Source organism: Diachasma alloeum, unplaced genomic scaffold (genome assembly GCF_001412515.2).
Source record: "Diachasma alloeum isolate Michigan unplaced genomic scaffold, Dall2.0 Dall_scaffold_01987, whole genome shotgun sequence".
Taxonomy (NCBI): domain Eukaryota; kingdom Metazoa; phylum Arthropoda; class Insecta; order Hymenoptera; family Braconidae; genus Diachasma; species Diachasma alloeum.
In genome coordinates, this window is record NW_021682024.1 from 88,989 (window position 1) to 101,020 (window position 12,032).

Consider the following 12,032-nt stretch of genomic DNA (forward strand, 5'->3'; position numbering starts at 1 on the left):
ACTTTTTATTTTTTGAACTTGATCTATTTCGCTCATTTTTCCGACTTTAAGATTTTTTCCTCAGTCACCATACATTTGAGCGCATTTTAACAAACAAATTCGGATTCTGCGTCGAAAAATCTATCGAGTAGCATAAGTTTCATCCTCCGGCCCGAACCCTCGCGTATTTTGTCGGACCGTGTTATTGATTAATAAAATAGTTAAAATTTGAATATTTAAATTGATGATTACTTGAATAATTAAAAGTTTAAAAGTAATGTTGACTAATTGACGGCTTCAAAATTTAACGGTAATTATGATTTATAAATCTGGCTATTCCTGGTTTTACCCCGCATTTCATTCTGCCCAACGTTATGGCGAATGTTTATTCTTTTTCCATCTGCATAACACAATTATAACTGATAATATTGTAAAACAAAGAAACTCGTTCTCAGTAATGATGCGCGATTATCGATTTCGATAACTTGAAGAAATGTTTTTTCCGGTTTCATAACATTACGCCGGTTACCTCTTGATTTAAAGCCTTTAAAATATATGTGTTTTTCGATGGAAGAAATTTGTTGTGAACTCGAAGGCTCGAAAGAAGATAAAAACATATTTTGGACACGAAAAACACAACATGAAAAAAATTATCTGGTTTTTTCGCAAAAATTTAGAATTTTTAACCATTTTTATAAGAGAAAATTTCAAGGGAAAGCTTCAGGACAAAGCTCTGCTCAATATGTGGAACCAAGGGGGAAACTTTCAGCTTGATATAAAATTTGGCAGAACGTCACGTACGTAAAAATTTAATAGAAAAACCTAGCGATTCCGCTAGACAATTTTATTGGATTTCCATTGAACTTTCTATTAGTTTTTTATTAGTTTTTGAACGATTCTATTCAAATGGTCAACAGAAAATATTTTACAGAAAAGTCTATAAAATACGATGTTTCTACAGAAATTCCTCGGTTCAAAATTTCCAAGTTTTTTTCATGCTATTTTTTCTTCTTTTCATCAAGAAAATCAAACAAGAAAACTTGGAAAATTTGAGCTGAGAAAATTTTATAGAAGATATCTCAATAGAATAAGTTGTATAGACAAATTGAATTCTATTGACTTTTTCTATGGAGTATTTTCTATAGGGGAGGATGGGGTAAAAAGGACATTTTGGACTTTTTTAAAATTACTCATAACTCAGAAACAAATTTATCAATTGAGCTCAGTTTAGGCTCATTACAAAGGGAAAGAAATGTTGTTTGTATTGAAAAAAAAAAAAATTATTGGATTTCATCAACATTTCAAGCTGTCATTAACATTTAAAAAAAGTCAAAACTGTCCATTTTACCCCCACCTCCCCTAGATTTGAAAATCTGACAAAATTAGGTAAAAGGAAATCTTATTCAATTTAATAAAATAAAATAAACAATAAATTACACATGATAGATGGAAATGATGTGCAAAGTAACCATTCGGAAGCATATTGCTAATTTATTAGCAAAAGTAACACAATGTAAGAGCAATTTCCCACTTGTCTTTTTTCAAAATGTTCGTTAGATTCCATAGAATAAAACTGTATAGGTATTTTCTTCCGGTTTTCTCAATTAGATCATAGAAAAATGAAATTTTTTCAGTTTACTAATTTTTTTACTTTTTTCATACCTTATAAAAATTGTTATTCTGAGTAGTTAAACATCAAAATTTTTCTCCTGAAATAACCTTTCCTATACTATTTTTCTTCGGAGTCTACTTCGAAGAATAAATTATTAACGTTTCATCAGATTCTCACAATACGTCGAACTCCTCACTAACATACGTCCGTGTACGTCAAAACAACGTCACAGAAGTGTCACCTATCCATTCGGGTTCAGTTGTGTGACTGTTATATATATATATATATATATATATATATATATATATATATATATATATATATATATATATATATATCAGACGCTCAACATTCTCCAACAGCACTGGACACATACTTGTGGTGACTAAACCGTTGTCCACAATTCTTTCAGCATCAAATTACTGTTAACGTGGAGGAAAAAAACGAGAGATACAATAATCTGAAGAGGTCGGGTTATCTGAATTGCATTTACGAGGGGATATACGTGCAAAAGAAAATGAACTAGACGAGTTAAATGCAGACAAAACATCAGTAAGAGGCTGATACTATCGCAGACGGGAACCACCGTTTATTTCATTAGGTTGATATATTTCAAAAGGATTAACAATTTGTGAGAGTGTTGGAGAATTGTTGGATGCATGAAGGTGCTCGAGGGATTTCTTTACTAACAGAAAAGTGGAATACCAAGTGTTCTAAATGGATCATGACCTAACCTATAAAACTCTACTCAATAGTATTATTCCAAACAAACTTTTCAACGATATGGCTTGTGAGGCTTGTTCGACCAAATTTACGTTGTTTAAAAGGAAAGTAAGTAATTTAAATGGTATTTATCAATTTTTTAGCTTGTTCTTTTCGTGAGATACCTGAGCAGATCAGTACGATGAATAATGTACCTGCCATTCAATGCGGGAATGTTATCCAAGCCACTGATATTCAGAATCCTTCGATAATGGGGGGGACTTAATTACGAAAGAACTGAAAATTCAATAAACTTAGACCATTGAGTAACGACAGCTAGGAAAAAGCCAAGGACAACAATATTTAACCACTGAAGAAATTTAGTGAACTTGTCACTCCACTCATTTTTTGAAATATTGATTGCTGATGCAATCACATATTTATTGATCCATCATACTTTTCTACAATATTCCTTTTTCATTATAATTATGATACCCTATATTTCTTCAATTACAATGAAAGGAAAATTTATAACACTGGGAGGCACACGTGCGTGTTTTATCATATATTGATATGGATTTCTTTTTAAATTGGGAGTCCAGATGGGAGGTCCAGGGTGAGGACAGAATACGAGAAATGGGTGTTGGACAAATGGCTCTGAAATTACTTTGCTAATATCTCCGAAAAGGAGAAGCTGAGAGAAATTCAAATGACCCTTTCTGATGCGATGCTTACAAATGTTAATTGTTAACGGGCAGAGGTTCCAGCCTATCCGACAGAAGGCATGCGACCGTAACTTTTTGCCATTAGTCTCTTTCTTTTTTTTATTTCTACCAATTCCATTGGTAGTAACTAAACATTGTATAAACGGATACATATATTCTGATTGATCCAAATAGTGACTGCCGAGACGACTGGTTTGAAAAAAAAATTGAAATTCGGCAAGTAGTTAATGAGATATTTGAAGAAATATATTTACACAAAAGGGTGCATATCTCGTCCAAAATACCAACCTTCAGTATTGTAAGAGCTATAATCATAGCAAATTTGAACTTGTTATCCCCATTTTTTCTCAAGTTATCGTGCGTATAATATTTTTTATGAAAAACGGCAATATCTCCAAACTGTGTATTGAAGAGTCTATATATTCTATATTCTGTCTATATATTCTGATTGACGTACTTAGAGGCCATCGAACCGCGTATTTGGAAAGAAAAATTTGAAATCAGTGCAGTAGTTTTTGAGATATTGAGGAAAAACGAAATTTAAACAAGTTGTTATATCTCAGGAACTACTGGACCGATCGGCCTGAAACAGCGTGCCAAAGTTGAGCTCAATAATAGCTACAAGGAGCCAAAAGTTCCGATTTTTATCTACAAATTTCACCGTATTTATGTTGAATATTCTAAAAATTAATCACCAAATACCCAAGTTGTCGGATACAGCCAGACAAGACCTTAAAAACATCATTTTTTCACGTTTCACAACATTCAAGACCATTTGCAAACAAAATTAGAAAATCGAAAAAAGGGTCAAAAACAAGGCCTTCATTCGGAAGCAAAAACAAACATTCAACTGTTTTTCGGGTATTTTGATAATTGCAAGCGTTGTGTGAAGTCTGCAATACGTCTGTGCTGGAATCTCCTATAGTCCAAACAAAACTTCTTTTCTCGCATGAACTTAGTTTCAGGTAACGAGTTTCCATGGTTTCTATTGTCAAACTGTTGATTTGTCAATGAACACAAAGGAAAACCATTTTTTCCAAAGGGAAAAGAAATTTCGACCCGACTATAAAGGCTACTGATTTCCGAGATATTTGCATGACATTTTGCGATTTATCGAGTTCCATTACTGTGCTATTGAATTAACTATTTTCGTTCATGTCGTTGCAAGTTTTATTAAATAGAGCTTCTGGAAAGGATCAATCACTCGAAAAAATTTCTAAATTGGTCATTATGAAGTTTGAATTTAGGATTTAGTGATGAAGACAAACTCATCAACCGAAGTAGTCTATTTCTACTATTTACCACACTCAGTGTTTATATTGTGTCAATGAGGGTAATTCGATCATCTCCTTCCCAATTCATTGGGAACACAAGAGGACAATTCTCGACATCTGGTTGCATTCACAATTATTGAATAATTTTTATAATTCCAGAGACAATGCAAAGACTGTCTGAGATTCTACTGCACAGACTGTGTGATACGACGTGGCGACAGAGTGTTGAGCTGTGATAACTGCAGTATGCTCTCTCGGAGACCATTAATCAGATCTCAGGTGCTAAAGATGAAGTCAAAAGATCTTAAACAGTATCTCATTGCAAAAAAAGTATCACTAAGGGGATGTGTAGGTAAGACAAAAAATATTCCATCATTATTTGCGTTTTTACAACAGTGTAAAGAATGCGTTTCTCTATAATAATGGAATTTTGTTGGTGACGATTGATTGCATGATAATTTATGGAACGATCTTTTTTGTTCAAAAAATATCTTTCGAAATTTGTCACCAGTTGCATGAAACTCTGTTAGCCATTAAAATTCGGGGGTTAAATCCCCCTGAGGAATGAATTATACCTGAGAGTCGAATGATTTTTAATCTTTGACCTAGTGCTTTTCAGTTTTTGGATAGCTTTCTCTGGGCGTCTATCGAAAGTTTTTCATTTTCTATAGTTCATTCCAATTTAGCAAGTAGAGTCTAGTACAAAAATGATATCGCTACCACATATAGATATTGAAGGCTTGATTTCTTTCATGATTTCAGAAAAGGAAGATTTAATCAACATTTTAATGATATATGCGAATGGAGCTGACAGCCAAATGAGCAACGAAACGACTGAAACTATTCCAAATAATCAACAGTACGTATGATGTAATTTCAAACAATTTTTTAATGATCAAAACGAATATGTGGCCTATTAAATATTCACATGTTTAAAAGCAGAAGATCGCAAAGGTCAAAAAGATATTTTCCAAGCTTCTTAAGGTATATTCCTAGAAAACACGTTTTTCTCAAGATTGTCCTCATGTTTTTCATAGATAATGTTTATAATAGTCCCTAGCTATTGAAAAAAATACTAGCTAGCTGTACTACACAGTTTAGGAGATAATAAATAATGAAATGTGAGCTTCCAACATTGAACTCGAATTTTCCATCTTATGTGAAAACGGTTCTTACAATGTTCTTAAACAACTAATCCGTGATAGATAGATAAATTCCGAATACGGTAAATGTTTTGTAAAATTTTGTGCTACATAGTTTCTGCGATATTCAGTTCTAAAAAATGTAAGTTTCGTGAAAGCATTCCTTATTTGATTCAAAAAATTAATTAATAAATAGTTTCTTATTTGATTCAAACAGTTATTGTTGCCTGCATCAATAACATATGACAATAGAAAAACTCAATAAATTATGAGAATGCAATCAATTAAGTTATTTAGAATTTTTTCTGGAAATCTATAGGGACTAATTTTTGGGTCCGATTGTCTTGGGATATACTTTGAAGCGAAAAGTTTAAATCTCCACTCATTTTTTCTGCAGTTCTCTAGTACACACATTTTCATATTGATTGTGAGTGCATATACGACCTTTTCCATTTAACTTGTATCCCTAAAGATGAAAAATTACCTAAAAGCAAAAGGTCGTAATGACGAAATTCTTCATGTTTCATTTTTTTCATATACGAAGATTTATCTTTAATTTCTATCATCAAAAATTGAAAATGACCTGAAAGCAAATCGTAATGATGGAATTTTTTATCTTTAATTCTTTCTTCTCCTGGACAACTTATGTGTGAAATCATTAATGTTATGAGTCATTTTCTCACTATCTAAATGAGCCGTCTCACAACAAGTCTGAAGCCCAAAAAATTTAAGGTCAAGAATTTTCTTACCATGTTTTTTCTAAAGTTGATATTAGAAGAATACTTTGAAAAAAAACTCTTAGAGAAATGGTAATAATTGTGGAATTTATGATTTTAGACAAATTTTTATTTTTTTTTCAGTTTCTTTTCAGAACTATTAAATTTCTCGTCAACATCTTCAAAGAACATGAAAAAACCTTCGAAATAAGAAGTCACTCCATGCATTCGGTTCAGTTTTACGCGATTTTAGCGCCAAAACGTTTTTTTTTCAATCCTGATTATTTCAAAAACCAAATTTTTTAAACCTATTTTTTTTCTAGTTTGCCTGTTAATATTGATACTTTAAGTGAGCAAACTACTGAAAATGATCGAAAATTACTGTTAATTTGTCAATTATCTCACGAATGAATGAATTCTTACTATAACTTATGTGTCAAAAGAAGAAATTTTCGAGATGTAGCAAACGGGGGAAAATGAAGCTTTAGGTCAAACAAGAACGTGGTACAAAATGAGAACCCCATGCATAGGGAGAGAGTGAGGCAAAATGAAAGCAGAAAAACGACTATTTGACGCAATTCAAGCAAAAAAAAAATTTTTTACCAACTTTTGTTTATTAACTTTTTTGTTATTGGAAGTACCGGTGAGAATTAGTGCATTTTGACATAAGGCCTAAATAAAACTTTTCTGGCGAATATGAGGTTGCAGCCCGAGCTGAAGGCGAGGTGAGGTTGCAGTCATATGAGCTAGAAATAGTATATTTCGGTCTAATGATGGAATATACAATTTTGTCATGACGGCCGTAGGTAGAGATTCACGGACGCGGAGCGAAGCGGAGCGAAGCGGAGCGTCCGTGAAACGCTGCCTTACGGCCGGACTGACAAAATGATTTTTTAGACCGTGTGTCGAATATTTTTTTTTATAACGGCTGTTTTGCCATAACACAACGCGTCCGTAAATCACTGCCTTACGGCCGGAGTGACAAAAAAGTCAAAGGATACTTTTTCTTAACTTTATCAGATTTTATTTATTTCCTTTCAGAAGTAGACAAAGACCAAATACCCTTCCGGATTCACCGCCAAGACGCTCAAGAAGTCCTCCAGTACCAGTTCGGGAAGTCATTGAAAGTCCAGACGAAGAAGTACCACCCTCATCACCTCCAAGAACTCATCCAGACATCGATATCATAGAAATTTCGTCTGAAGATGAACAGAGCCCGACGCAGGGACCTGAGCCAGTCGTGACTGAGCATGATCACGATCAGGAGACAGAAACGAACGAACCCACCAGTCAAAATGGCTCCAGAGAATCTCACAGTGATGAGACTTCACCAGTTTGCACGGAAATCCCCACAGTAAATATTTTTATCCCCTTATGTTTGACGTAAAAAGTCTGTGAATGGATTCCTATGAATCCCTGTGTTTCAAATAAGTTGAAAGTTAATGTGCACAATTGATTGTTGAATTAAGGCCTGGGTGTACTATCTTTCGAATGTTATCTCGATTTTTTCTATCTTTCGTAATCTAAAATTGCTAATTGAGTGGTACATCATGTAGAAATTCCTAAAAATTATAATAGAATGATAAAAAAAATGGAAAAAATTCTGAACTTTTTCAAAGAGCATTTTTAATTGAGATGCAGAATGAGTTGAAAAAAGTGGAAATTACAAATATCTGATTCGCTGTGGTAAATTATCTAATAGCTGTAATTTTCCATGGTGGATAACAAAAGACTAACTCCTCATGGGAAGTGACAGCTAGGTATCTCAATTTTCAAAATAGTGGTATGCAGTCATCTGCCATTTTTATGTGATAAAAGTGTGATTAAAAAATTCTGCAAAATTTTACAACTTTTTTCCAAGAGCCGTTTCCGTAATAAATGTCTCTGTGCAGTGTGGGAAAATATTTACGAAATCAGTCTTCCCCCTGCATGATATTGGGTGACAGGCCGCCATTTGTCACCCTAAATTAGATACATCTTTCAATTTCTTGTTATTCAACTTATTCTGTATATAAATTAAAAATGCTCTTTGAAAAAATTAAAAATTTCTTCTACTTTTTTTTGATTATTCATTCATAATTTTTCAAAACTTCTGCATGATGCAGGATTCAATTAACAATTTCAGATGACGAAAGATGAAAAAAAACATCGAAATAACGTTCGAAAGATAGTACCCGGGCCTTAAATGAAAAGAAAATAATCTCATGCCTTGCCGATTTTTTAGTGGACAGGAATTGTTAAAATTACGGATGTCAATGTACGTTCAGATCTGGAGTATTTGAATGTAAAACAGTTGAAAGATCTCCTCAGAACGAATCGTGTGGATTTCCGTGGATGTGTGGAAAGATCGGAGTTGTTGGACAGAGCGTCGAGACTCTGGGATGCTCACAAGCAGTCACGTGAAGGTACAAATGATTTTCTTTATTCACGATCGTACACGGAAAAAAAAGTTGGGACAAAATTTAGAGGACAAACGGTATTTTTTGGCAGACGTTGAGCGAAATGGTAGTTCAAGAAATTTCATTTGAAATCAAAGAAAACATGTAAGGCAATGGATTAATTTTACCTTTTGTAACATCATTCTTGACGAACCAACATTAAAATTTGTTAGTTGTTGGTGAAAAAAGTCCAGAAAGATGGACAAATTTCATAGTATTTTCAGCAATTTTTATTATACACCGTTTGGTACGTTTTTTACTGCATTTTCCTGGTAATTTTTCGTTTACTTTTCTCTCAGTGATTGAAGGATTCATTTATAGTTAGCAGCACAATGCGTTTAAGGTATATCCCTAGAAAACACGTTTTTCTTAAGATTGTCCCCGCTATTGAAAAGAATGCCGACTAGCTGTACTAAACAGTTTAGGAGGTAATAAATAATGACATGCGGGTTTCTAACACGCGAGGCATATATGTACAGGCCAAACGCGGGTTATGGGTCCCCCGCATCGATTTTTCCATCTTATGAGAAAACGGTTCTTACGATGTTCTTAAAAAATTAATCCGTTATAGATTGGTAAATTCCGAATACGGTGAATTTTTTGTCAGATTTAACTTAGATTTAACTTAGTTGAAAGTTATCATCATCATTATTCTTATTATCCCTTTCTTCTATACTACCAATTGTCTTCTTTGACAGCTCCATCTCTCCCCTCAGTCCTTCGATAAAATGTTAATAGAAAAATGTTATTTATACATATTTGAATGAATTTGAAACATGACAATTTGAAGAAACCATCAGAAAGCTCACTTTCAGGGAAATTCATGAAAAATTCGAAATTTTCAACAATCATCATACAAATAAAAACAACCAATAAAGCTATCGTAATCATCTTTTTAACTTCGACTTAATGGCATTAAAACAAACACTTTAAGCTATGGTTGAATTCATTTGAAGCATGATATCCAAAGATATCCCGGGAATTCTGATTTTCAAAAAATACAGAATTTTTGCAAATTTTCAAATAAGTCAAAATAACGATTATTGCAATCGCCTTCATTTCCGAACTCGGTCAAATGGATATCGAAACAAATTTTTTAAGCCATTATTCAATCAATTCAAAAAATTTTTTAATTATCGTGAAAAAAACAATTTTTGAAAAATTTTCAAAAATTAAAAAAATCATAAGTGAATTGAATTTTAATTAATGGCGATTGCTCGGGCTCAACAATACCCACATTTGAGAGAAAGCAAGATTCATTTTCTTTGATTTATTACTGATCAATCGAAGGAAAATTTGTTTACATACGTACGTCCATACATACATATGTACAAACACAGTCAAAAAATTGCATTTTCGGACTTTTTGGATCATATTGGGTCGATATAACACGAAAAAACCAAAACTTAAATTTGACTGCAATGCTTCCATTCAGAAGCAAAAATGGAAGAAACCGAACATTTTCAAACAGCGTCTTTAATAAAGATTGAGAAAAAAGTCCGATAAAGAGGAAATAGTGAATGGATAATTTACCAGCGTAACTAACCATCTAACAACCATTGACTACTGTGAAAAATGACGACCTAACAGCCATTAGATCCATCATATTATTAATTTGCAATTTCCTCCATATCGAGTTTATTTCCCAATATTATTCAAAAACGTTCTTTAAAAATGTTTAGCTTTTTTTCAATGTTTTTTTGATTGTACGATCATAATTTTTGGAGACTCCAGGGCTACGTAAAACTGAATAGCAATTGGAGATCATTTCAGATTATCAAAATAAAAAAAACAACTAGAATTACGTTCGAAAGATAATCCATCCGGGCTTTAAAGTGACTATTTAAAAAAAAAAATCGATCTTCTTCTAGATTGCACAGCAGCAGACACAAATGCTGCCGAAGGTCCCTACGAAGAAAGTTTATGCAAAATCTGTTGGGATTCTCCCATCGAATGTGTAATCCTCGAGTGTGGACATATGGCTTGCTGCATAGAGTGCGGGAAACAGATGAGTGAATGCCCAATCTGTCGACAATACGTTGTGAGAGTCGTTAGATTTTTCAAGGCATAGAACAAAAATAGTTACAAATAGAAAGGTGTTGCCAAAGGCAACACTAATACCATCATTAGAAATTGGAAAAAAACAAAGACAGAGATTCGTAAGAGCGCTGATTGTATATCAAAGATAACGAACAGTGAGATTCTCCTTTTACATTGTTTGTCACGATGAAAAACGTTTTTTGGTTAATGGTATTTTTTTAATTTTCTCCTAGAGAATCTTCTGTTCATTTTTTTCTAATTATTTTCTTTCTCTGTGCTTTATTGATCAATGTGATTGAACTGGTCTTCAAGGACATATCGAAGTACTAAAAACTTGTCAACGAAAGATGGATATAATGTTATAACAAAATAAAATTATTTATCGATATTTATTATGTTGAAACTATCACCTATCAAAATTGATATAGTCCAACTGAAATTCCTTCACCTTTGGGCGGCAATGTTCAAGTTGATCCCCTTCCCCGCCAGCGCATGCGCAGAAGGGCCGGTATGTATTAATACGCCAGCGGTGAATTCCAAATCGAATTCGAAATCGTATACGAACCATTACGGATTTTCCGGTAAACGGTGATCGAAGGATAGAAAGACAATGTAAACAGGAGAGAAAAAAATGAATTTTTCTATCCCTTTTGATTGTCATTGCTATGGGGAAGATGAATGAATTAACTTAACTTGACCAGCGATGCGCAAATTTGAAAAGATCGTTAGCATTGAGTATAACCAATGGGTAATCATTTTTTTCATAAAATACCACATTCTTATAAATTTCCCTACACAATCGTTCAATCAACACTCAGAGCTGATGAACAATTTTTTTAGGAAGGTTATTCATTGATAGGAATAAATACAAAACACGTGGGCCACTCGATTTGTTCTGTCTTCTTTCACGTGCTTTGCCTGATGTGCATCCAGGGAATGCACAGACTTTCCTCACCTTCCTTCCACTAACTAATAACTTTGGATAATTCTAATAACTCAAATAAAAAACGTCTGTCACTGTCATAATTCTAAGCCGAGGAGAACCAAACAAAAACACCAATGCACTCAATGGCTGTCATGTCCGTGTGGGAATGGGGAACCTTTGCGCCACCACAAGGTCACAAGCAGAACTACTATCCTTTTCAAAAGTGTAGTCCGCAAACTTTGAGGGGTCATATCTTTGAAAAAAAAAAATCGCACCAATACGGGACTGATCTCATTCTTTAGGTTCACTTCCTCTTGTCCAGTACGGAGTTTCATTTATTTTTATCGGATAGTTTTTGCGCTATCTCGTTTGAAATATGAAAAAACCCATGTTTTTCGGGTGCCGTGAGAGTTCATAAACTTCGGCCTTCTCTCAGCACTCCAATTTTGTTTCCAAAATTATCCCAATTTTTTATATGA

At 33.5% G+C, this 12,032-nt stretch overlaps 1 protein-coding gene across 1 annotated transcript; it reads left to right on the forward strand.

Annotated features, from left to right (window-relative positions):
* Nucleotides 1-1,943: 1,943 nt before the first annotated feature.
* Nucleotides 1,944-11,016, forward strand: LOC107046785 (E3 ubiquitin-protein ligase rififylin). Its single transcript, XM_015269495.1, has 6 exons — nt 1,944-2,422; nt 4,452-4,644; nt 5,055-5,151; nt 7,192-7,504; nt 8,375-8,555; nt 10,460-11,016. The coding sequence occupies exons 1-6, from the start codon at nt 2,309-2,311 to the stop codon at nt 10,657-10,659; spliced, it is 1,098 nt and encodes a 365-aa protein (XP_015124981.1). The 5' UTR covers nt 1,944-2,308; the 3' UTR covers nt 10,660-11,016.
* The last annotated feature ends 1,016 nt before the right edge of the window (nt 11,017-12,032 follow it).